This window comes from Alosa sapidissima, chromosome 6, assembly GCF_018492685.1.
Source record: "Alosa sapidissima isolate fAloSap1 chromosome 6, fAloSap1.pri, whole genome shotgun sequence".
Classification (NCBI taxonomy): Eukaryota; Metazoa; Chordata; class Actinopteri; order Clupeiformes; family Clupeidae; genus Alosa; species Alosa sapidissima.
The window spans coordinates 38,741,897-38,769,593 of NC_055962.1; the positions used below are offsets into that span (position 1 = coordinate 38,741,897).

Genomic DNA, 27,697 nt, shown 5'->3' on the forward strand with positions numbered 1-27,697 from the left:
AACAATGCAAACACAAGCATAATACTGGCATTAGTTCCTCTCCATCCAAACACTGTCAAAGTGTGAGGGTCTGTGTGTGTGTGTGTGTGAAGAGAGAACATGACTGTGCGTGTGTGTGAAGGGAGAATATGTCCATGACTGTGCGTGTGTGTGTAAGAGTGCATACAAGAGAGTGAACATGTCCATGACTGTGTGTGTGTGTGTGTAAGAGTGCATACGAGAGAGTGTGTGTGTGTGTAAGAGTGCATACGAGAGAGTGTGTGTGTGTGTAAGAGTGCATACGAGAGAGTGTGTGTGTGTGTAAGAGTGCATACGAGAGAGTGTGTGTGTGTGTGTGTAAGAGTGCATACGAGAGAGTGTGTGTGTGTGTAAGAGAGCATACGAGAGAGTGTGTGTGTGTGTAAGAGTGCATACGAGAGTGTGTGTGAGTAAGAGAGTGTGTAACTGGCCTCTAGGGGCAGCTTCAATATGACCACAGGAATGATTGACAGTCAGAGCTGGCCTATGGCAGCACTCTATTACAGCTCTCTCACACACACACACCTTTGATGCGGTGCCTGTGAGTACGTAGCTTCTCTTCACACACACACTTTTCAAGGAAATTCCTTGAATTTCCCCTGGGGATCAATAAAGTATCTATCTATCTATCTATCTATCTATCACACACACACACACACACACACACACACACACACACACACACACAGTAGAGAAGATAAATAAAGTGCAGACGGGTTGCACCAAAGAGTTAAAAACAAAGACGGATTGTAGGGTAGAGAAATGCAGACGGATTGTAGATTTATCAGGAGACTCAGTGGTGCTGGGGGGGGGGGGGGGGTGCAGCAGCAGCCTGGAGTCCTGTTTGGTCTCCGAGATTTGTCACACACGAGGTTAAAGAACAAACACTTCAGTCCCATTCAGTACAGTAACAATCAATACCCTTCTCAATAGTACACTAATACAATCAATACTCTTCTCAATAGTACACTAATGCAATCGATACCCTTCTCAATAGTACACTAATACAATCAATATCCTTCACAATAGTGCACTAATACATTACAACACCCTTCTGGGAGAAAGAAACCGCAATATCACTTATTTGTGGAACGTTTCTATGCTTTTCAAGTTTTACCAGAGTAGAGGAAGTAAAGTGGTCTGAGAGACATTTTCCCGTCGGGCACTTTGAGTGCACTCATACTGCATACTTCTATACTAAACTCATACTGCATACTTCTATACTAAACTCATACTGCATACTTCTATACTAAAAGCATAACTCTGGAGGCAGCGCAGATGCATACTGCATACTTCTGTACTTCTCTCTTAGGGAATTGTGTGTGTGGCAAGTAGTGCATATTCCCCTCACACACACACACTACTGTCTGCATACTACAATTAAAACGTCAGGCTATAAAAGCAGAACAGTGCAAGAGAGAGACTCAGTTCTCTTCTGGATAAAAACTACACTTCTCTGGATAAAAACTACACTTATCTGGATAAAAACTACACTTCCCTGGCTGCCTACCAGGAAACGTCAGTGAGTCTGTGTTAAGCTGCTCTCTGATTGGCTGGCGGATGAGGTCCTGAGATGGGCGTTAGTGGAGGGGGTGGGGTTAGTGGGTGTGGTCATCCAGAAGGGGTGTGGCATGTTGATAATGTGTTTTAACTCCGCCCACTAATACTCACTCCTTTAAGTGAACACAACCTATAACCCTGCCCCTTCAGAATGACCACGCCCAACAAATCCACAGGCCCCGCCCCTTGTGTTTAGTGGGTGTGGTCACTGTGTTTTGTGGGTGTGGCCACTCCGTGTGTTTAGTGGGTGTGGCCACTGTTTTGTGGGTGTGGTCACTCTGGTGCGGCGGCAACGGCCGTGCATGCGGCCTGCAGGTCGGAGGTGTGCTCGAAGGCGGCCTGGGCGAACTGTCCGAAGAGGCGGTCCATGTAGCCCTCGCCGCGCGGGAACAGCCCCTCCAGGAAGCCGATGTGCCCGCCGTGTGACGTCACCAGCAGCGCCACGTTGGGCAGCCGCCGCGCCAGGGACACGGGCAGAGCTGAGGGAGAGAGAGGTGAGGGGTGAGTGTGTGTGAGTCAGGGCTAGTGAGCGGAGTGCAAGCGAGCGAGGAGCGGAGTGGATGGAATTGTGTTGGAGTGCGGAGCGCTTCTTAATTTAGAGGCTGGAGCGGCTGCTCTGTTCCGCTCCGGCGAAGAATGCCCAAGTCCACCTAGAACTCACGTCTTCATAATGAAACTAAGACTGTTACATTTCAAAATGAAGACGCTTGTCATAGTGATGTAACGGATTCGTTGCTGCAGCTAGGTGGTGAGGCCACGTTCAGTGCATTCAGAAACGGGAGCAGGGACGCAGGCCACGAAAAGCGCACACTCTAGGCACATCAAACGCACACACACACACACACACACACACTACACATACAGGAGTGGACGCAGCCCCCCGCACAAAAAGGATCACACACGAGGAAGACCTAAAAGGGTAACACGCTACACTAAATCACAGACATTAAAACAGTAAATAAAGACATTAACACACACAAACAACCCCCAGAGTTCTCCCCCGTATCCCAGAATGCATTGTCCCAGAGTCCATAGCACATAGTCCAGCTTGCCGACGTTACAGTGAGTTCGTTGGGGATGAAGTCGCTAAATATTTTAGAAAGGAAACTGAAAGTCATATGGCTTACAAGCGTACTATTCCTACAAATCAACTAGATACAAACAATGTAGAGCAAGAACAACTATGTGGGGACACTGTTCCAGTGAGATTTATTTTGGAATTTAAGGAGACATTTCACAGAAACATGAGTGCGGAGAGCAAAGAAAAACGTGAGCAATTTGAATAGCCTGCTTTCAGTAAGGCTGAAGTAAACTCGGATGCTAAACCTGTATTATTTAGGCAATTAATCCCACGTATCCCTTTAGTTTTAGGCTTATGTGTAGTGACGTTGGCAAGCTTGTTCGTTGTTGCACTGAATACATGTTGTATGAGTGACATTGCCGTTTCTCTTAGTTCTTTGGGATTTAAGTTTTCTAAGGTGACAATTGACCTGTCGCTAAGCGCCACCCTTAGAACGCTGATGAGCCAATGACATTCCAGCCTCAACGGGACTCGGACATCAGCTCGGACAACTCCATAGGAAACAACAGGGAGGAGGCATAAAATGACAAATTAATGGTTATTTATGTAGTTTATTAACTCAAAAAACCCCGACGGATAACCATGGTCAAACGTTTTGCAGGGGGACGTGTAATACTGATAGCCGGTACCCCGAGAGGCTAAAAAAACGGGGTATATTTTCATCAACAGTAGCCTACAGGACGTCTCTCGCGTTTGCAACAGCTCGACGTAATGTAGGCTACTAAGCCAACAACGTGGGCACAGGTTCCCTGTTAAATCCCAAGATGAAAATGCTCATTAACCAACTACTATATTCTTACTACATCACATATTAACGTAACCTAACATATCTTAGTATCAATCTTCCACTAGCTAGCTAGCTAGCATTAACGTCAGTGGGATTTGCACGGTGATTTGCACGGCTACTCGCCACAACTGCTTGTCACCTTGTATGTATTCTAAAGTTTTGAATCCACCCCTCCATAGCATAATTAAGTCCCTTTTGATAGCTTCTGGAGGAAAGTAAATCCTGAATCGACCAAAACAAAGCCTGCTTTCATATACTGTAAGCGGCCATTGACCACAATGTTTTTCTAATCAAGTCTGGTTTGTTTGACCGAGTTTTCACATGGTAACAATGGGGGGCGGGGCTTAGCGACAGGTCAATTCGGTTTGTAGATTATTTCTCCCTCTTTTAAATTGGAGCGAGCGTGGAGCGATTTCACTGGAGCGGGAGGATTTTGAAGTGGAGCTGGGAGCGAAATTGAGCGTAGCGACCTGACATGAATATATGTGTGCGTGAGTGTATATGTGTGTGCGTGAGTATATATGTGTGTGTGTGTACCGTGTTTAGGTGAGAAGGGGTCATCGGCGGCGTTGAGGCACAGTACGGGGACGGTGGTCTGGGGCAGCTTGTATCCTGGACTGGCCGCCTGGTAGTAGTCCAGACACGACTTGTAGCCAAACATCACCGAGGTGTAGCGCTCGTCAAACTCACGGATGGAGCGCGCCTGGGACGGACGGACACACACACAGCTTTAAATGTCTGCGTATCAGTATGTGTGCGTGCGTGTGTGTGTGTGTGTGTGTGTGCATCTGGATAACAGATTTAAATCTATGTGTGTGTGTGTGGCATTCACCTTCAGCACATGGTCCACGTCCACCACAGCCTCCAGAATCCTCCTGTGCCTGAGGGGACCAAGAACAGAGCAGTCAAACTATGTGTGTGTGTGTGTTATGGACAAAAAATAATATCTTGATATTTTTTGTGACTTTGACAATACAATAATTAGTGGATATCTTTTGAGAAATTTAAGTTACGTATAGCTCATTCTTTATGAAAACCATGTTTATGATGAGAAACAATAACCTGTGACTCCACACAAATCAAACGATATCACTCTGACACATTTCCAATTCTGGTCACCACTTGTGTCTGGCTGGTGTTGCCAGCTATTACATTACATTTGGCTGACACATTTTTAACCAAAGCGACTAACAACATGGTAAACAGTTAAAGTTTTAAAGCAATTCTCATCAATTTTAGGACAATTTAAAAACGGTAGAGTACAGTAAGAATAAGTGCATCAGTGAGTGCTGTTTTTAACAGTACAACGTGTCAGTTCAAGGCGGCTGGTAAGTGCTAGGATCAGATTATTAACTGAAGCGAGATAACAGTTTCCCAAGAGAAAGCCTGAACCAGAAGTTCCTTTTAAACCTTTACTTATGTCTCACTGAATAGATAGAGATAGATAGATACTTTATTGATCCAAGGACAACTGTGTAAAACTGAGCAGAGCAGGCTACTGCTCAGTTATTTCCTCCGATGATTAAGAGTGATCATGTAGCAATACACATAAAACAGAATAGAAACCAATGTGTTAGCTTAAAGCTAATGTATATGAGAAATTCCATTGAGATGCTTACAGTTAGCATATCAGATAAGAATAGATATTTAGAGCAAACTTTAGTCCATTAACAAAGGTTTACATAAGAAAAGTTATTTGTTTACAATCACGAAACAACTAACTATTAAAACTAGAGATGTGACGAGATCTCGTGCCACAAAATCCGGCGATACAAGAGCAATATTTCTTGTCAAGGTAACGATCAGTCTTGTGGAGAAGGATCCAGCTGTAGCCATGACTGACGAGTCTGACTAAATTAGCATAGAAGATGCTTTTTTGTGTATCAGCAAACAGTGTAATTGAGTGTTATTATTGTTAAAGTAGCGGTTATGCTACAGTGTGTTTTAGGGGAAACGGTGTAATTGAGTGGTATTATTGTTAAAGTAGCGGTTATGCTACAGTGTAATTGAGTGGTATTATTGTTTCCATCCAAAATGCTGCTACACAAAAAAAGTGGGTGGGGCATCTTCTATGCTAATCAGTCATGCTGGCTACAGCTGGATACTTTTCCATGAGACAGATTTTTACCCTGACAAGAAATATTGTGGTATTCTTGTATCGCCGCATCTCTCGGCACGATATCTCGTCAAATTTTTACTTTGACGAGAAATATCATGACAGTTTTATATCGCAAGATCTCGTCACATCTAGGGTTGCAAAATTCCGGGAATTTTCAAAGTTGGAAACTTTCCATGGGAATTAACGGGAATATACGGAAATTACCGGGAATGAACGGGAATAAAATGGGAATTTTTAATATGGCAAGTTAGTCTATAACAGGGAACTTAAATGTAGTGGACAAAACCCCATCTTGCAGCATAATATTAGTTAAAACAACCTGATTTAATGCAATTTCAGTCAAATTTCTACCATGCACATACGTCAATCCCATGCACACAGCAATCAGCATAGGCTACTAGACATAAAGGAAACCTATGATGCGTTCATGTGCATGGGGAAAATCAATTCCCAGTGAAAATGTCATCTCATGTATTCCCACAAATTGGTGTGAAACTGGGCGAAGTTTGCAAACAGAGTTGCCCAGTTATGGGCTTGTCGTCACTTTTGTCCTCATTCAAATGGGTGTACGTCATTTTGCATAAACTGTAATGGGACGATTAATCTGTTTGATTAAGCTTGACAATTTATACATAATTTACATAATCTATAAGGTTTGGTTGGGGTGGTATGTTGTGTCATTGTATTTTTATTTGTTTTACCATTTTCTGGGATTCTAACTGAACAAACTGATAGTCAGTCAATGTTCCAACCAATTGGATTTTGTTGTTGAGTGGCATGGTGTATCTTGGGCAGTTCAGTGGTTTCTGTGTTGCTATCTTAGCACGCTAGTAAACCATAGGCAGAGAATGGGATTCCTGCTGTGTTGCTAGCTTAGCACGCTAGTAAACCATAGGCAGAGAATGGGATTCCTGCTGTGTTGCTAGCTTAGCACGCTAGTAAACCATAGGCAGAGAATGGGATTCCTGCTAGCATGCTAGCTAGCTTTGTATGCTAAGATAAGCGAAAATACAAACAAACAAATCTTATTGCTTATTACCAAACAAAATGTTAATGTCTGTATACTGTATGAAACAGTAGGAATTACCAAAAAGTCCCAGTTAATTCCCATTAATTCCCATAATTTCCTTTAATTCCATGAAAGTTTCCAATTTGGAATATTTCCAAAATTCCCCAGCTTAACTTCCCATGGAAAGTTTCCGGTAAGTTTCCGGAAATTTACCGGAAATGTTCCGCCCCTTTGCAACCCTACTCACATCCCTAATTAAAAAAGTTAAAAGCAAACGATTTCTGCCCATGTAATACCGTGACTATTTAACTCATCACTTGGAGTATTGGACAACTGAGGGCACAAAATAGCCTAAACAGTACTGTGTGTGACCACGCGGTCCCACTAGCGACCATGTGACTTGCTCTGCTGCAGCCAGGGGCTTCTGCTCCTCCTCATTTAGTAAATGTACCTACGGGGTTTCAATGCGTGATTGAGTGTTTTTTTCAAAGTTATTTAAATACTCGATAATGTCAATTTGAACATTGTTAAAACAATAATCACAATATTGCCGTAGACAATATATATCCCTAGTGTGTGTGTGTGTGTGTGTGTGTGTGTGTGTCTTGACCTCACCACAACAACCACCACCTCTTCTCTAAAAAAACAACTGAAGTTGGGCAGTGATGTGCGGACTTGTGCCATGTAGGTCTCCATGGCAACACTCACCGCTTGATGGCACGGCACAGGTTGCCGGTGAGGTGGCGGTTGAAGAGAAGCCAGTTGATTGGCTGCTCCAGAGAGGCGCAGGACTCCAGCGTGTCCCAGCTGACAGACATGGTGACTCCCGCCAGAAGCCCCGCCTCCTGGCCTTTACGCGCCAGGTAGTTCAGCAGCAGCATCCTAACAAGAGGTCAAAGGTCAGGTAGTGCAGCAGCAGCATCCTAACAAGAGGTCAAAGGTCAGGTAGTGCAGCAGCAGCAGAAGCATCGTACAGTGTTTCCCATACATTGACTTATTTGTGGTGGACCACCACAATTATAATTATACACTGACCACCACAATATCAACACTGAGCACCACACAATGACTTTCCAGGTTGTTCTACATTGTACTTAAATCTGGTTAGCATCATGGCTCCAGCCGTGGCGTAACTGGCTGGGGCACCTGCACCGTACACCGGTGACCCGGGTTCGATTCCCGCCCCGTGGTCCTTTCCGGATCCCACCCCGACTCTCTCCCATTCGCTTCCTGTCATTTTCCTATCCGCAATAAAGGCATAAAAGCCCCAAAGAAATATACTTACTTAAATTTTTTTTTTTTTTATCTGGTTAGCATCATAACGATGCTGCGCTAATTTGTTAAAAACTGTTCCATTCAAGTTAATTTTGCAAACCTACCACCACAAATTCACCACATATCCATTCACGCAAGCGCACACACACACACACACACACAGGCTGAGACATGCTGACAGTGCAGCACAGAGTTCCACTCACCCTCCCAGTGACACTCCGGTTCCGAGCAGAGGGGCTTGTGGGTAAAGCTCCTTTACGTGCGTCACAACCTGCTCCAGGTCTGAGGTGTCCGCCGCGCAGAACGTCAACGGAGTCTGGAGGGGAGAGAGGAGAACGTGAGATTAGAGAACGTGAGTGCTGTCTGAAGGAGAGAGAGGAGAACGTGAGGTTAGAGAACATGAGTGCTGTCTGGAGGAGAGAGAGGAGAACGTGAGGTTAGAGAACGTGAGTGCTGTCTGGAGGAGAGAGAGGAGAACGTGAGGTTAGAGAACGTGAGTGCTGTCTGGAGGAGAGAGGAGAACAAGAATGGGGGGGTAGGGGTGAGAGGGAGCACAGACAGACAGACAGACAGACAGACAGAGAAGGAGGACACCACAACATGGAGACAGACAGACAGAGAGGGAGGACACCACAACATGGAGACAGACAGACAGAGAGGGAGGACACCACAACATGGAGACAGACAGAGAGGGAGGACACCACAACATGGGAACAGACAGACAGAGAAGGAGGACACCACAACATGGAGACAGACAGACAGACAGACAGAGAGGGAGGACACCACAACATGGAGACAGACAGACAGAGAGGGAGGACACCACAACATGGGAACAGACAGACAGAGAAGGAGGACACCACAACATGGAGACAGACAGACAGACAGACAGAGAGGGAGGACACCACAACATGGAGACAGACAGACAGACAGACAGAGAGGGAGGACACCACAACATGGAGACAGACAGACAGACAGAGAGGGAGGACACCACAACATGGAGACAGACAGACAGACAGACAGAGAGGGAGGACACCACAACATGGGAACAGACAGACAGACAGACAGAGAGGGAGGACACCACAACATGGAGACAGACAGACAGAGAGGGAGGACACCACAACATGGAGACAGACAGACAGACAGACAGACAGAGAGGGAGGACACCACAACATGGGAACAGACAGACAGACAGAGAGGGAGGACACCACAACATGGAGACAGACAGACAGACAGAGAGGGAGGACACCACAACATGGAGACAGACAGACAGACAGACAGACAGAGAGGGAGGACACCACAACATGGGAACAGACAGACAGACAGAGAGGGAGGACACCACAACATGGAGACAGACAGACAGACAGAGAGGGAGGACACCACAACATGGAGACAGACAGACAGAGAGGGAGGACACCACAACATGGAGACAGACAGACAGACAGAGAGGGAGGACACCACAACATGGAGACAGACAGACAGAGAAGGAGGACACCACAACATGGAGACAGACAGACAGAGAGGGAGGACACCACAACATGGAGACAGACAGACAGACAGAGAGGGAGGACACCACAACATGGAGACAGACAGACAGACAGAGAGGGAGGACACCACAACATGGAGACAGACAGACAGAGAGGGAGGACACCACAACATGGAGACAGACAGACAGACAGAGAGGGAGGACACCACAACATGGAGACAGACAGACAGACAGACAGACAGACAGAGAGGGAGGACACCACAACATGGGAACAGACAGACAGACAGAGAGGGAGGACACCACAACATGGAGACAGACAGACAGAGAGGGAGGACACCACAACATGGAGACAGACAGACAGACAGACAGACAGAGAGGGAGGACACCACAACATGGGAACAGACAGACAGACAGAGAGGGAGGACACCACAACATGGAGACAGACAGACAGACAGAGAGGGAGGACACCACAACATGGAGACAGACAGACAGACAGACAGACAGACAGAGAGGGAGGACACCACAACATGGAGACAGACAGACAGAGAAGGAGGACACCACAACATGGAGACAGACAGACAGACAGAGAGGGAGGACACCACAACATGGAGACAGACAGACAGACAGAGAGGGAGGACACCACAACATGGAGACAGACAGACAGAGAGGGAGGACACCACAACAGACAGAGGCGTAATACTCACCAACAGCTCCTCTCCCCCGAAGCCCCTGTTGTTGAAGACCACACACCTGGTACACAACACACACAGAGAATCGTCACACACACCTGGTACACAACACACACAGAGAATAGTCACACACACACCTGGTACACAACACACACAGAGAATAGTCACACACACACCTGGTACACAACACACACAGAGAATAGTCACACACACACCTGGTACACAACACACACAGAGAATAGTCACACACACACCTGGTACACAACACACACAGAGAATCGTCACACACACACCTGGTACACAACACACACAGAGAATAGTCACACACACAGAGAATAGTCACACACACACCTGGTACACAACACACACAGAGAATCATCACACACACACCTGGTACACAACACACACAGAGAATAGTCACACACACACCTGGTACACAACACACACAGAGAATAGTCACACACACACCTGGTACACAACACACACAGAGAATAGTCACACACACACCTGGTACACAACACACACAGAGAATAGTCACACACACACACACAGAGAATCGTCACACACACACACACAGAGAATCGTCACACACACACACACAGAGAATCGTCACACACACACCTGGTACACAACACACACAGAGAATAGTCACACACACACACACAGAGAATCGTCACACACACACACACAGAGAATCGTCACACACACACACACAGAGAATCGTCACACACACACACACAGAGAATCGTCACACACACACCTGGTACACAACACACACAGAGAATAGTCACACACACACCTGGTACACAACACACACAGAGAATAGTCACACACACACCTGGTACACAACACACACAGAGAATAGTCACACACACACCTGGTACACAACACACACAGAGAATCGTCACACACACACCTGGTACACAACACACACAGAGAATCGTCACACACACACCTGGTACACAACACACACAGAGAATCATCACACAAACACAGAGAATCGTCACACACACACACACAGAGAATCGTCACACACACACCTGGTACACAACACACAGAGAATTGTCACACACACACACACCTGGTACACAACACACAGAGAATAGTCACACACACACACACAGAGAATAGTCACACAGACACACACACACACACACAGAGAATCGTCACACACACACACAGAGAGAATCGTCAGACACACACACAGAGAATCGTCACACACACACACACACACAGAATGCCTGGTAGAACACCTGGTAGACAACACACAGAGTTGTTACACACACACACATAAAGAAAGCACCGAGCTCCAAACAGGGATGGATTACTGCACGGGCCTACCGGGCCCAGGCCCAGGGGCCCAAGGGGTCAGGGGGCCCTGAAGCCCAAGCCTTTGCATGGAATCATTGCCTCAATATCAACAAATCAGGATGTAGGCTATGAATCTGATTGAATTTAGTATTGGCCATCCCCAAAATGCACCAGAATACAGGAAATCACATCAAACAAATAAAAAAAATTCTGGGGGAGGACCCCCAAACCCCCCCTCCCACATGTGCGATAATTAGTGTGGAGCCCTTAAGACATGTGGGCCCAGGAGCCCGAAAGTTCATAATCCGTCCATGGCTCCAAACGGGGAAAGTTAGGAGTGTGGGAGTTTAGGTGTTACTGGACACGGAGAGCGTCCGCAACAACACCTCAGGACAACACGTCACTACACAGGTGAGTATGGATATAGAGTTATTTAACTCATTTATGAGTGTAGATGTTAAAGAGTTGTTTAACTCACCGGTGAGTATATATGAAACAGCTGTTTAACTCACTGGTAACTAGATGTGAGCGCTGTTTAACTCACCAGTGACTAGATGTGAGAGCTGTTTAACTCACCGCTGAGTGTACATGATGTGGGAGTTGTTACATCCACAGTTATGTCCATACGCGTAGATTACGGGGGGGGCGGGGGGGATATGTCCCCACCACTATTTATAATTTGAATTTTGTCCCCACCACTATTTAGAATTTGAATTTTGTCCCCACCACTTCTAAAAATGTGCAAACCAATTGCGACCGAAAAAATCCCCACATACCGAAATCATCGAGTCTAAACCATGTGATAGGCGCACACAATGACCCTCACAGCATGCACAGCTGCCTGGATATGTGTGGATCGAGTGTTGCGCGGTTAAGGTTTTTTAAAATCCACACCCACCCGACCCTCCAGTCATTTAATGCCTGCTAGAGTTAGTTGACTGTAGCTCGGAATGCAATCGGTTGCCATAGTAGGCCATCCTAAAATCCAGCGATAAAACAAAGCATGAACTCATGAGCGTCAGTCTGCCCTATATGGGCGATTCTACCGAATTCGTGCAAATTGCTGTCCCAGACCCTAAAAAATCATTTAAAAAGCATTTATACAGAAAAATGTTACAATATTTGAGATAGCATCAAGCTTAATATATATATAATATATATAAAATCATCATGTTTAGGGTACTTTCAATTGAGAGGTGGATGTCCCAAACCCCAAGGCCTAAATTTCACCTTGTGAAAAAAAATATGAAATAATTTTTGTAATTTTTTCCAATGATGTTTTTATTAAGATCTTTTGAATACCAATGATAAATGTATATAATAATGAAAATGTAGTTTTTATTTGTGTATAAATGTTCAGAACTGTGCTATCTAATCATGTGCTGACTAGCATCTTTGAGATAGGCTCAAAAATATATTTTTTCGTCACTACCGAAACAGTCACAACCGAAACATGTATTGAAGATGTTATGGTAGATTGAAGATTGTTTCGGTAGTGACTAAATGGAACGCTAGGTCCTATATTTTGGTAAATCAGTTGCACATTTATATAAATAAAATGCATTTTAGGATATTTAAGACTAGGCCTACAACCTAAAATAACATTTTAATTTCAATGATTAAGCTAGTGCTATTCATGGGTTTCATCAGGTTCCTGCACCATTCAGTCTGCATTCGTAATCTAGGTGCTTGATTGTATACACCTGTGGAAAGGGACCTGATGACACCCATGAATATAGAAACAAATTGCCAACATGTCTAAACATAAAGGAAAATGTGGAGCAGAAAGACTGATAAAATATAGACAAATATTGAGGGATGACTCAGTGAAGTACCAAGAATATTTAAGAAAGGAAAGTGAAAGAAATCATTGTTCAACGGCATCTTTTTGCAGAAGCATTAGTTAGGAAGACTGAGGGCCCTATCTTACACTCAGTGCATTGAGGAACCAGGCGCGACACAATTGTTTACCTAGTTTTAGGTCAGCGCATTTTATCATTATTCCGCCAGATACCCATACTGTGTGATCCTTGCACACCCACGGGTGTATCGATAAAAAAAAACAGGTGTGGTCAGGCATATGATCACAAATTGCTATTTTGACGCCACAAAAAATGATAAAACCACTGACCAAGGAATGTGATCTAAAGTTAAATGGGTATTATTTCAGTTATTTTGAGGGTGCACTGTCAGGAATCTAACAGCCTGGTAGTAAGACCTAAGCCAGTGTTTCTTAAACTGGGGGTTGGGACCCCCAGGGGCATTGACAAAAATATGGTAGGGGTCGCAAAATGATTTGCAGAAGGTTTTCAGACCAACATGTTAAAAAACTGGGATATTCAGTAGCCCTAGATATAGGGTTACAATTTACAGTGTTTCCATAATGTTCCTCCGAATGTGGATGCTTTGTTTACGCAAACTCAAATCTCTATCTGCGCCTCTTGCAACGATAACTTCAAAAGATGCTGTATGTAAGCTTACCAGTGACAGAACATTATGCAGCCTTTTCTTGCCACAGGACTGCCAGTTATACATTGGATGAGTGCTAGTTATCCTTTGGAAAACAATAAATCAGATTGTCAAAGGCTTGGTTTTGATGTTGACATACAATGCCAGTCTTGCAACAAAACGTTTAAGAACCACTGACCTAAACAACAAGTCTCTGGCAACGCAATTCAAAGTCTGTGCTGGTGTGCTTGGATGAATGTCCTTAGCATTTTTAACATTCATTGGAATGTTATCGGGGTGTTAGGAAGCGAGGTACATGAGCGTAGACAGTACATAGACACATACATACTCCATACACCTGGGGACACTGGTTTGCCTGTGTAATCTGTGTTGTGTTGAACCACGTAGCTCAACCTGTCACCCGTCTGGAAACCCGCAAACAGCAGCACCTCGGATTAGGAGTCGAGCATGCTAGCAATAGCAAAGCAAAAGCAAAGCAAATCAAATAACAAAAGCCCAGGCTGCAACACTACTCTATAGGCGTCTGCAGGGAGGTTTACCAACATACAGCCCCCTAAACCTCACTCCTGATCTGGGTCATGGGTCCAGGATTGGTCATGGTCCAGGATTCACAGGATCAGGAGTCGAGCATCGTACAGCCCCCTAAACCTCACTCCTGATCTGAGTCATGGGTCCAGGATTGGTCATGGTCCAGGATTCACAGGATCAGGAGTCGAGCATCGTACAGCCCCCTAAACCTCACTCCTGATCTGGGTCATGGGTCCAGGATTGGTCATGGTCCAGGATTCACAGGATCAGGAGTCGAGCATCGTACAGCCCCCTAAACCTCACTTCTGATCTGGGTCATGGGTCCAGGATTGGTCATGGTCCAGGATTCACAGGATCAGGAGTCGAGCATCGTACAGCCCCCTAAACCTCACTCCTGATCTGGGTCATGGGTCCAGGATTGGTCATGGTCCAGGATCAGGAGTCAAGCATCGTACAGCCCCCTAAACCTCACTCCTGATCTGGGTCATGGGTCCAGGATTGGTCATGGTCCAGGATTGGTCATGGTCCAGGATTCACAGGATCAGGAGTCGAGCATCGTACAGCCCCCTAAACCTCACTCCTGATCTGGGTCATGGGTCCAGGATTGGTCATGGTCCAGGATTCACAGGATCAGGAGTCGAGCATCGTACAGCCCCCTAAACCTCACTCCTGATCTGGATCATGGGTCCAGGATTGGTCATGGGTCCAGGATTCACAGTGGACCACCCCTCCACCCTCGTTTTGTTTTCATTGCTGAAATTTGGGAAAGAACCGTGTCTTACATTTAAAAACAAAAACTGAACTGCGGATTTGCTTAACTACTTGTGCTATCTGACCGAGTGGATCAAAGTTTAGGCTGGCTATGGACGAGGCAAACCAGCGTTGGTTTCAAGCATTCCAACAACAGTTCCATACATACTTTCACATTTTGTTTTGTACACTTTCACATTTGTGTGAGTACCTAGTAGGGGTAAGTGTTGATTTAAAGAGTAAAAAAAGTGTAAGCTTGCAGCAGATCCCTTCTGCAGAAATGTGTTTGCTCATCCGTATGGTGGTACTGTGCCATGGTACATGCAGTACTTGCTTTTAGGGAATGGGAGATGGCACTCTTATTGTTTTTCTTCTGATTGGTTATGGCATACCTGCCGAGATTTAGCTTTTAACAAACTGGTTTTGGGTTGCCAGGTTTTATGACAACAGGATTGAAATTGAAAGTAAGTCATTGTGTTGGCTATGTGTAGGGTGCATATCATACCCAATTTGGCAACCTGGGAAAATGTCAGACTAACACAAAAAAAATAATAGATCCGTGATTTTAAAATTAAGTTTGATGGTCATGCAATATTCTGGGAGTTTCCCCGGGAGAAATAACAAAATGGGTGGGCGCCGGGAGATGACCTTGAAATACAGGAGAAACCCGGGAAAACGGGAGTGTTGGCAGGTATGGGTTATGCGTTATACCTAACAAACATTCATGCTTAAAGGGACCGGACGGGAATGTTGGCAGGTATGGGTTATGCGTTATACCCAACAAACACTCATGCTTAAAGGGACCGGACGGGAGTGTTGGCAGGTATGGGTTATGTGTTATACCTAACGGGAGTGTTGGCAGGTATGGGTTATGGGTTATACCTAACGGGAGTGTTGGCAGGTATGGGTTATGCGTTATACCTAACGGGAGTGTTGGAAGGTATGGGTTATGCGTTATACCTAACGGGAGTGTTGGCAGGTATGGGTTATACCTAACGGGAGTGTTGGCAGTTATGGGTTATGCGTTATACCGAACAAACGGGAGTGTTGGCAGGTATGTGTTATGCGTTATACCTAACGGGAGTGTTGGCAGGTATGGGTTATACCTAACGGGAGTGTTGGCAGATATGGGTTATACCTAACGGGAGTGTTGGCAGGTATGGGTTATGCGTTATACCGAACAAACGGGAGTGTTGGCAGGTATGGGTTATGGGTTATACCTAACGGGAGTGTTGGCAGGTATGGGTTATGCGTTATACCTAACGGGAGTGTTGGCAGGTATGGGTTATGCGTTATACCTAACGGGAGTGTTGGCAGGTATGGGTTATGCGTTATACCTAACAAACATTCATGCTTAAAGGGACCGGACGGGAATGTTGGCAGGTATGGGTTATGCATTATACCCAACAAACATTCATGCTTAAAGGGACCGGACGGGAATGTTGGCAGGTATGGGTTATGCGTTATACCCAACAAACACTCATGCTTAAAGGGACCGGACGGGAGTGTTGGCAGGTATGGGTTATGTGTTATACCTAACGGGAGTGTTGGCAGGTATGGGTTATGGGTTATACCTAACGGGAGTGTTGGCAGGTATGGGTTATGCGTTATACCAAACGGGAGTGTTGGAAGGTATGGGTTATGCGTTATACCTAACGGGAGTGTTGGCAGGTATGGGTTATACCTAACGGGAGTGTTGGCAGTTATGGGTTATGCGTTATACCGAACAAACGGGAGTGTTGGCAGGTATGTGTTATGCGTTATACCTAACGGGAGTGTTGGCAGGTATGGGTTATACCTAACGGGAGTGTTGGCAGGTATGGGTTATGCGTTATACCGAACAAACGGGAGTGTTGGCAGGTATGGGTTATGGGTTATACCTAACGGGAGTGTTGGCAGGTATGGGTTATGCGTTATACCTAACGGGAGTGTTGGCAGGTATGGGTTATGCGTTATACCTAACGGGAGTGTTGGCAGGTATGGGTTATGGGTTATACCTAACGGGAGTGTTGGCGGGTTATGCGTTATGGGTTATACCTAACGGGAGTGTTGGCGGGTTATGCGTTATACCTAACGGGAGTGTTGGCGGGTTATGCGTTATACCTAACGGGAGTGTTGGCGGGTTATGCGTACAAACATTTGTGCTTAAAGGGATACTCCAGCGTAAAAACAAGCAAAACAAAATGGCCGTACACTTCGCCGGTAGTGTCCATGGGCATCCTACAGATAAACCGAAGTATTGTAAACTTAAACCCTAGGTCGTTTTTACTTTGAAGTAGCCCTTCAATTAAGGGGTGAGGGACATTAGAACAATCCTTTTGAACCATGCACCTGGCGTCTGATCACTTATTCCGCTGTCAAACTAGTAAAAGTGAACTAGACACTCCCTACATAAACCTGAACCATATGCTTGAGATCATCCGTCTTAGATTGTCAAAATAGGGCCCTGAAGGTAACAAATTGAACACTAAAATGAGATCTGGAGGTTATATGTGTTCTTTGAGCAATTGTCAACATGTTAGATACTAATACTTTTAAATGTGACCATTTTTGAACACTTAATAAATCTTTCTTGAAGGATCATAAAACCAAGCATACATTTTCTATCTTGCATCCTATAACACCCAAACTATCCATCAGCTGTTCAGTGAAATATTAAACAGATTAGATAGAAAGATAAACAGATAAACAGAAAAAAAAAAAAAAAAAAAAATTATATATATATATATGTTTGTTATATGTGCTAGCTGCATTATGTGCAACATTTGTGACTTATTTGTCATTTTTATCAACACAAAGTACTGGCAGTCTGATGTAGTAGTCACTACCGAAACACCACCGTCACTACCGAACATGTGCGGTCACAACCGAAACATGGGATGTTTAGTTAAAAAAAGAGTATATCTAATCATCTGACAAGATAACTTGGTGGTGTTTGGTTAAATATATATTTATAGTAATACATCCTTAAATTTGAAAACGGTATGATCAACTTTATGCGTTTTACGAAGAAATGTTGTTTTTAAAATGCAATTCATCTCATAAATGACCTTTATTTTTTGTTAAAAAATATTATTGTTAACAGTTGAATCATGGAAATGCTTTAAGAAAATTCTAAAAAATATATTTAGAAGGTATATGTAAAGAAATTCCTAATAGGTTATCACAAAACTTCTTATTTTGTTAATTGTTATTGTGTTTCGGTAGGGACACATTTTGGGAGAAGGAAAACATTCCAAAACTGTATAAAAAGACAATATGAAATTAAAATGTCCAATTATTAGAAATGTGTACCTTAGATGTTATACAATTCATGTGAATTAAAAGTTTTGGGGAAAAAAAGACACTTTTTTCAAAATGTTTCAACCTCTGAATTTGCACGAATTCGGTAGAATGGCCCATATATCCTCTGATTGTAATGTTTACAATTTAGGCTAACATTTATTTTGTATTTGGCCTGTTATAAAATTATGTAGGCCTATTGAACAATTTAAACACATTGTGAACCCCAAAGTTGGAGACATGCATATAGACATTGCTGCAAATTTAAAACCGGATTACTCTGAAATGGCTAACTGTACAGGGGAGTGCTTTAAACTTTAATTAAAATTACACCTTTGTGTTAGTTAAGGTCTGCTGTTTATTCTGATATATGGTTTGTCATGTGTTGAGGGAAAGTTGGCGAAGCCAAGATGAATGGGTAGGGAGACGGGTGCAGAAAATATGATTAAATTAAAGTTCGGCTACTTTTCTCGCGAACCGTTTACCACAACAACAAGCAGACTTTGACTTTGACAACAACTAACCACCAACATTGTTTAAAAGCTGAGAAAAAGCTCTTTCGTGTGATACATGTGATGTCTGTGATGAATAGGCTACTTCGCAAGTAGTTCAGCAAATTTGGGTTGGTGGGACAGAAATAGCTTTACAGAGCAGCAGTTCTGGCCAAATCGGCTCTGATGTACATTGATTTGCATTATCGCTTCACTACCCAACACGCGAACAAGAAAGAAAAGAAAAAAGAAACCAATGAGCTTATGTCACGATTTCCGATAGACCTAGGCCTAGAGAAAAGACAGCTATGGTAACCTAACAAGTAGGATTTGCTTTGCCTACACTGCTGTTTGGTTGTCCCAAACTTTGAGACGACCCATACTCGCATTAACTGAATCTTATCAACCCGAACTGCGATGTTCCAAACAGAGTGACAGGATGCAATGCCTAATAATCTCACTGCCTTCGGCATAACTGCTAACAGTGCGCCTAGGCCTACTGTTAAACACCTGAAAAAATATTAAGCTGCTGTTTTCTTTTCATGACAAGCACTAGGCCTACGTTTGAATGATTTATGACTGAATGGAACGTTGCATTTTTAAGCGCCAGAACTGCTTATCACATTGTGTGATAAAGTTTACACCAATCATCATCATCTAATGCCACGGTTGTCAAACTGGGGTATGCGTACCCCCAGGGGTATGTGGACTGATTTCAGGGGGTACGCGAAAAAGTCATATGCCATTTCAAACGTTTTCTCTATCCCACGTTGGTAACTTAACTTCCGCATTTGCACTGCACATTAAAAACGTATTTTCTCCGCATTAACAAAATATTCGAGAGTGGAGACAGAGAGGGTAAAACAGCGTTTCAAACTGTGGGCTGCGGAGAGCCTAGCCTAGCCTCTGTAGCCTAGGCCCAGGTAGCACCCGATGTGCAATGGACGCACTGTGTTATTCACAGGGAAGCGCTCGTGTCAAGGCAGCTTAGTTAGTCCCGACCTGAATGAGATTTTGAACGAGGTTGTGAGAGTGGTGAATTTCATCAAGACCCGGCCCTTAAAAGCGTGTCTATTCTCCGCACTTTGAGAGGAGATGGGAGCTGACCAAAAGGCTGTACTGTTTCACAGCGAGGCAAGGCTTTCCCAAAGGTAAAGTGCTGTCGCGTGTTTGAGCTCCGAGTCGCCTCTTCTTGGAGAAAGAGCGCATGTTTGAATCTGCAAGCACGTTCACTAATGAACATTTCTTGACGAAGCTGGCCTATTTTAGCGATATATTTGGAAAGCTCAATGAGTTAAATCTCCAGTTACAAGGCAAAGACAAGCACCTAGCAGATAAGATCACTGCATTCAACAAGACGATTGTGTGTGAGATCAGGTGCAGATCTATTTAAAATCATTATATTCAGCACATTTGTAGGCCTATCCAGGGCCGGAGTGGGGCCACTTTTCAGCCCGGGAGTTTCAGGCCCAAGACCGGCCCAATTTTTTCATAGTGGTGGAAATTGGATAAATGAATGTAGTTTTTATTAGTATGGTTCAACAAATGTGTAAAGGTTATATAATAATTCACTTCAACTGAGAAGTTAACAAAAAATATTCCACAAGTTAACAAAAACAGAAAGAAAGCAAGCCTTTGAAATGTAGCCTATCCCACGCTTCCACAAAGAGGCATATTGAACTAATGTTTAGGCTACATGCTTTTTTGCATGGGTAGGCTATATTGTTTGGTGATTTAGACTAGGCTACTCCTTTACTACACCCTCTTATGAGCAAACAAGGCATATAGGTTTATCATGTAGCATAATTGCACTTTCTTACATTAAATAACTAATTTATCCTCTCTACTTGTCCCTGTAGTCATGGCCTCCTCATCACTAATTTAGGGCTCATCATTTTCAATGGTCGACTGGTTGAGAAAACTTTTTGGAAAAGACGGGCTATATGGACCCAACCAACTCTTTTTGGGAGGGGAAACTCCCTCACATGGTAGGCTACAACCCATGCAGAGGCAACGGGAATGCACAGAATGCGGAACGTGTATATCCTACTTATAGACTAACGTGACATGTCAACATTTCTTTTCCTCGACCGGCCCAAAAGTGAAGCGGCCCACCGGGAATACTCCTGATTCTCCCGATTACCCACCCCGGGCCTGGGCCTATCATATGTTGACTATTGATGAGATTTGTATCATATGTTTATGATCCTATTCGCTATTCTCAACAAAATTGATAAAAATAAATATTAATAAAACAATTTAAAAAAAACTTGTTAACAATTGGTGGTGTTGGAGGTACTCCGGAAGATCATAATGTCTCAGGGGGTACATGCCTGTTAAAAGTTTGGGAACCACTGATCTAATGTATCCTTATGTTGAGGTGTCCATTCTCTTTGCCCTAGGCTATCATTTGTGCGTTAACCCTTAGAACCCTAAGCTGTTTTTAGGGCATTTTCACTACCTTTATTCATTCTTTATTCAAGGATTTATTCTGGTCATTGTAAGTGCCACACAAAACAATATATAATATGTGTTTTCAGCAGAGTCTAGGCTATCTAGATCTGCCATTTCATGTATTAGTACTAGCATTGATTTTATTTTGATTTTTAAAGAATTAAAATATAAAAATCATATTATAAAAATTCTTATATTTTGACCTGTATCTCACCACAGCAAGCTCATAGCTCTACATGCATTTCATGTGTGTGTAGGGCTGACTGTCCTGAAACGGGCAATATAATTGCCATGTTGGAGGGATACTCTGGGGCTGAGCAATTTACAGAAATATGTGGTGTGTGATTTACGGAAATAAATGCCATTTTTTATTTAGCAATGAAAAATGACCATTCTGCGCTCCATATCTGTGACACGAACTGATCTGACCTGACTTGACCCAAGTTTGCCTGTTAGCATGTGTGACTATGGTGTATGCACTCATGATGATTCTCAACTTTTTACTGCATTGCCATGAACAAAGTAAAGGCAAAAATGGTGTTTCTTTGTTGAACAAATTGGGATGCAATGTGAGCCTTGAATTGGATGCCATGCAGGAATTTGCTAGGATCTCAAAACCGGATTATGAACATGTTTTGCCATAGAGAAACACACGATAGCGTTGGATTATAAACAGGCTTTGCCACAAAAACAGACAAAAACATGGGGTAAGTCCAGCTATATGAAGTTATTATTTTGCTGTCACTTCGTCTGTTTTATAACCCAGAAGGATGTATTTGGTATCAAATGATAGCTCTGTGTCTCCTCTTTCATCTAAAATGCGTATATATCCGATCCGCATATATATCCGATCACGGGTCTGCGAGTAATTACTCCGAGAGTAATGGGTGTGCAGCGTTGGTTTGTGTACATGAAGTTAATATTTTGCAGTCACTTCGTCTGTTTTTATAAGCCAGAAAGATCGATATCCATGGTAGCAATGGATAGCCCTGTTTCTCCTCTTTCATCTGATATGCTTGCCATATCTATGCGATCACGGGTTCGCGAGTAATTCAAACGAGAGTAATGGGTGCGCAGGTGAACGCAGAGAAGTATAGACTGTAAATATGATGCAATTTGATTTAATTTCATGATTTTTTTTAATTTTCATACTTGATCGTACAGACAAGTGCGTAGTCTCTTTGGAAAGCCCCACTTCTCTGTCATACAATAAAGGTTTTATCTCGTTGCGATGAACAGTCGCGGAGCAATGTAACAGAGAAGAAAGGGTGTGTTTTTTGACGCACTTTGCGTCAATCGGGTTCTAAGGGTTAAGCATGTTTCAAGTAAGACAGTACACAAGCTATTTTTATTGTTGTAATATTGAATGATTTCATGAATAAATTGTACGCACAGTGTAGGCCACAGGATTACGGCTGGCGGCGCCACTGACCAAGGTCACAGTAGCCTGTGAACCTCTGATTTTCAAAGGGGAATCACGGCCAACGTGGGCAACTCTTTCCCTTCCAAAAAACTTTTTATTGTCTGAAGACATCTATCGCAAGAATCTAACATTCTAAACAACAGCAAAGCAAATGCAAGCTAACCAAAGTGCGGTCGGTTCTCCCGCCATGGTTTTGGAAATCACACACCTGCTGCATCTGAAGGCCCACGCATAATGCGCCTATCACTCTAGACGCCCCTGTTGCACGTCACATTAATAGCTGATCCTGCCTCCTGGCTCCCCAAAATGCCGCATCATGTGAACAGATCAGCAGGTCTGCACATTTTCACCTCGTTTTCAGACACACGTTGCGGCAAAAAGTCGTCTCCTCTTCCCGCAAATTTAGCGTGATCTCTGTGTGAAAAGGCCTTTTGTTGAAGCATATCCTACAATGCAAATTCTTCTTGTTTTAGTGTTTAGTTAATAAGAAAGCATTGTCTCTACCTCAATATGAACTGCAAAGGATAGCCTAGGATATAGGCACATTGTTTTTTTTTGGTCGGGTCGGGTCTAGTTTGGGTAGTTAGTTAATCAGTGCATATTGAGGGTCGAGTGGGTGCAGATTGACTCTCCTGACAGGTCGGGTGGGTGCGGATGTTAAAAAACCTTAACCAGCGCAACACTACTGTTGAGCATATTGTAATGCAGCGTTGAATGGATGAATAGCTTACATAGGGGTACCCCGCACTTTTCAAACCACACTCAAGCTTATGGTTATTGTCCCCACCACTTCTAAAAACAAACTGACGCCCTTGGTTATGTACAGTTGTGAAAGTTGTTTAACTCACAAGTGAATGTAGTTCGAATTCAAGTGTAGATGTGTGGTTGCTGGACTCACCGGTGAGTGTAGTGAGTTGTTAAGGTCACCAGTGAGTGTACATGTGCGATTGTTGAACACATCTTTTTCATTTTGTTGAACTCACCCGCAAGTGTAGTAATGAGCTGTTAAACTCACCAGTGAGAGTAGAGGTGAGTTGTACAGTCACCGGTGAGTGGCGTAATGAGTTGTTAAACTCACTGGTGAGTGGCGTAGTGAGTTGTTAAAGTCACCGGTGAGTGTAGAGGTGAGTTGTAAAGTCACCGGTGAGTGTAGAGGTGAGTTGTAAAGTCACCGGTGAGTGTAGAGGTGAGTTGTTGAACTCACCGCTGAGAGTAGAGGTGAGTGGCTTAGTGAGTTGTAAACTCACCGGTGAGTGGCGTAATGAGTTGTTGAACTCACCGCTGAGAGTAGAGGTGAGTGGCTTAGTGAGTTGTTAAACTCACCGGTGAGTGGCGTAATGAGTTGTTAAAGTCACCGGTGAGTGGCTTAGTGAGTTGTTAAACTCACCGGTGAGTGGCTTAGTGAGTTGTTAAACTCACCGGTGAGTGGCGTAATGAGTTGTTAAAGTCACCGGTGAGTGGCGTAATGAGTTGTTAAAGTCACCGGTGAGTGGCGTAATGAGTTGTTGAACTCACCGGTGAGTGGCGTAATGAGTTGTTGAACTCACCGGTGAGTGGCGTAATGAGTTGTTGAACTCACCGGTAGCCTCTGCGCGAGGCCTGGCTGACGGCGTGGAGCACGTAGGTCTGGCGGCTGTTCCCGGTGAGCCCAGGTAGAATCAGCACCGTGGGCCGGACCGACCCGTCAGGGTACTGCTCACACCCGGAGTTATCCACCCAGTCCAGCGAGATCTGGCCACCGTCTCGGGTCTTCATCAGCTCACTGGCACACACACACACACACACACACACGCGCGCACACAGACACGCACACAGACACGCACACACACGCGCGCACACACACAGACACGCACACATGCGCACGTGCACGCACACACGCACACACACATACACACATGGAATATTTATAAAAGTTGTAGAGGAGAAAATAAATTACAAAAAATAATAATAACTACAGATTCTGAAGTCCCCCAATACAGAGAGTATTTGGGCGAGTGCCTAGGCGAGTGTTTTGCATCGTTGTGCAGTAATGCGGTGGAATGGTGGCGGGTCGTACTTCCTGTAAGCGACGGCGGGGCTGGACTTGATGAGGACGCGCATGAGCGTCTGCAGTCGGCCGCCCCAGCACCACGGAGTCGGACGGAAACACTCGGCCACCACCGGACAGTGCCGCTGCAGGAACACACGGAAGCCATCGCTGCACACTAACACCGGAGTCTGCAGGAGAGAGAGAGAGGAGGAGAGAGAGAGAGAGAGAGAGGAGGAGGAGAAGAGAGGGAGGGAGAGAGAGAGGAGGGAGGGAGGGAGAGAGGAGGGGGGGAGGGAGAGAGAGGAGAGGAGGAGAGAGAGGGAGAGAGAGAGGAGAAGAGAGATAGAAGGAGGGAGAGAAGGAGAGAGGGGGAGGAGAGAGGGGGAGGAAGGAGGAGAAGAGAGAGAGAAGGAGGAGGATAAGAGAGAAGGAGGGGGAGAGAGAGGAGGAGGGAGAGAAAAGGGGAGAGAGAATGATAAGAGAAATGTAGAAAAGCAGAGAGGAGAGGGTGAAGAAGAGAAAGATGGAGGAAGAGAAAGATGGAGTGAGGCCCAAGAGATGGAGGGATGAAAACAGAGATGCAGGGTGAGCGGAGGAGAGTGGATGATGCAGAGTACAGCAGGAGGGAACGACAGAATAATATATTTCACACAAAATGAAAAAGAGTGATAATGCAGACATGCCCAGTACCGTCCAGTGAGGAGGAGATTACATGGGAGATGACCGGAATGACCAGGCGGGAGGTACAGGACACGTGCACACACACACACACACACACAAACACCACACACACAAAAACACCACACAGACACAAACAGCTCACACACACACACACACACACACACACAAAAACACCACACAATCAGCGCACACACACACACAAGACACGGAAGAACTTATGTTATTTGAGGAGCAGCAGGAGAGGAGAGGAGGAGGATGTGAGGGCGGGAGGGGAGCGGGGGGGCCTTCTCAGGGCAGGCTAGTGAGGCTACGCTAAAGGGGTGCTGGGTCCCCTCCAGGACTCTTAAAAGGCTTTGTGCCCCAACTGAAAGAAGCAAGCAGGAGAGAGGAGGCTTTGGGCCGAGTGTGTTCGTGCCCCAACTGAAAGAAGCAAGCAGGAGAGAGGAGGCTTTGGGCCGAGTGTGTTCGTGCCCCAACTGAAAGAAGCAAGCAGGAGAGAGGAGGCTTTGGGCCGAGTGTGTTTGTGCCAGGAGGGTGCAGGACAGTGACACGCCTGGAACAGACACAGCCAGCAAAGCAGGAGCAGCCCCAGGACAAGATGGAGGCTGAGGAACGCACGTCACGTCATGGGTCACATCACACCAAAGACATATGAGACATGATTACAGCTCTGTTTACTGACCAGAGACAGACCAATGATGTGTGTTATTAGTGCAACCTCGGCAGTGTGAAAGGATGGATGAGTGATGGGTGCCAAAATAGCCTGCTTGGATCGGAAGCACGCGGAGGTCACGTCTTAGGAGGGATAGGGGAGCAAGGAAGGCCATTTAAGGATGTCGCTTCTAGCGCGTGGCTGGGAGTTACTGGGCCTCCGTTCGCAGACTAACCTGCCCCTCGCGGCCCCATAGGTAGTACAGGGCGGCGGTAACGGTCCCGATGAGCACCGTGCACGGTCTGGAAATGTATTCCAGGCACGCTTTCCACAGCTCGGTGTGAGAGAGCAGCATGACGGGCAGCTGGGATGAACAAACAAGCGGGTCACACACACCGTTCGGTTACCCCCACCCGGGGTAACAACAGCTACAGCCTACTTCAGTGAAGCGGCTGAGTTGCGTTAATGTATAGTTACAGACTAGAAAAAAATGGTTCCTTAATGTTAACTTAGCGTTAATCAATGTGATTTACCTGTGTGTCTGCGATGCTTGTTCGCTTGGATCCGTTTATTATTTCTTCTACTAAACAAAACTGAATAACACTACTTTCTGGTGTCAAGTTAAATTAGGCTAGCTGCTTAGGCTGATCAGAACCACAAACTTAAGACGAATCAATTTTGCTATTAAAAAAAGAAAAAAAACTTTTAACGTTAACCTCGAGAAAAAGAGCTCAGACAGTCTAAAGCTACAATAGGCTACTGACTAATCATTTTACGTTGCAGTTAAATAAGACAGTAACTTAGCTTAAAAACAGAGAGATAAGATCTACATCTAGACAGAAACACTACAATAATTTTCAGAACAGTCAAGTGTTATTATCAGACAGACAGTGATCATGTCAGTCCCTCTAACCGGGAGAAAATGGTCCAGAGATAATGGTCCAGAGATTCGTTATGTTAAAACAGCTGGCGGTAAGGTCACACCTGCCTTGAAAAGAATCATCAAAAGTTGCGTTTGTAATCGATTGGTCCTGTCTTCGTCCAAATTCGACTCCAACTCAATGGGCATATGACTCCGAATCACTCTAAGAGTAACCTCATCGTTTTGTTTCCGTTAGAGAGACACCGAAGACCAAACTTAACTTGCTGGGTCTTCAGTCAATGGACAACTTGATGCCGGGCTAACGTTAGCAGCGTGAACCTAGCGAAAATAGAATGTTCGTGCCGGATGTATCCATTGCTAGCAAAGGCGGCTAAGAGCAATTTTTTCAAAATAAAAGTCCCGCTAACCACATTGGGTTTAATGGAGATCGTTCAGAATAATGAAACAAACTTTTGATTTGACTAACCCTATAACATAAACCTATGTGAAATAAATAATTTATTAGGGAAAAACTGGTTAAATGTTCAAAAATACGTTTAGTTTATGAAGCTTCTTATGTGTTATGATTTGTATAGTATTGTTTCTTCTTTATTAGGCTGTTAATTAATTAGACATTGTTGTGAAGTTGTTGAGCTGAGAAAACTAAGTCTTGTGCCCCCTTAACATGGGGGTGAAATGACATCCCCACATCATCAGCTTTCTGAAAATGTACAATTTATCATT

At 44.6% G+C, this 27,697-nt stretch overlaps 1 protein-coding gene across 7 annotated transcripts; it reads right to left on the reverse strand.

Annotated features, from left to right (window-relative positions):
- Positions 1 to 623: 623 nt before the first annotated feature.
- Positions 624 to 27,291, reverse strand: LOC121711394 (phospholipase ABHD3-like). Of its 7 annotated transcripts, none has more exons than XM_042094974.1 (11): positions 27,076 to 27,291; positions 26,625 to 26,671; positions 26,327 to 26,455; positions 24,786 to 24,946; positions 24,309 to 24,491; positions 10,037 to 10,082; positions 8,053 to 8,165; positions 7,283 to 7,456; positions 4,279 to 4,327; positions 3,984 to 4,149; positions 624 to 2,057 (listed from the first exon to the last, which is right to left on the reverse strand). In XM_042094974.1, the coding sequence occupies exons 1-11, from the start codon at positions 27,158 to 27,160 to the stop codon at positions 1,852 to 1,854; spliced, it is 1,359 nt and encodes a 452-aa protein (XP_041950908.1). In that variant the 5' UTR covers positions 27,161 to 27,291; the 3' UTR covers positions 624 to 1,851. The 7 variants fall into 7 exon arrangements, with proteins under 7 accessions (XP_041950908.1, XP_041950907.1, XP_041950911.1 ...); XM_042094973.1 differs by having other exon boundaries at positions 26,625 to 26,674; XM_042094977.1 differs by having other exon boundaries at positions 27,080 to 27,145.
- Between the last annotated feature and the right edge of the window lie 406 nt (positions 27,292 to 27,697).

Excerpts from the sequence above, each read along its gene's own strand:
- LOC121711394 (XM_042094973.1), bottom strand. The coding sequence starts at position 27,160 with ATGCCCATTGAGTTGGAGTCGAATTTGGACGAAGACAGGACCAATCGA. Across the intron at positions 26,456-26,624 it reads CAAGCATCGCAGACACACAG|CTGCCCGTCATGCTGCTCTC; the intron begins GTAAATCACATT and ends TGTTCATCCCAG. Across the intron at positions 10,083-24,308 it reads GCCTCGCGCAGAGGCTACCG|GTGTGTGGTCTTCAACAACA; the intron begins GTGAGTTCAACA and ends GTTGTGTACCAG.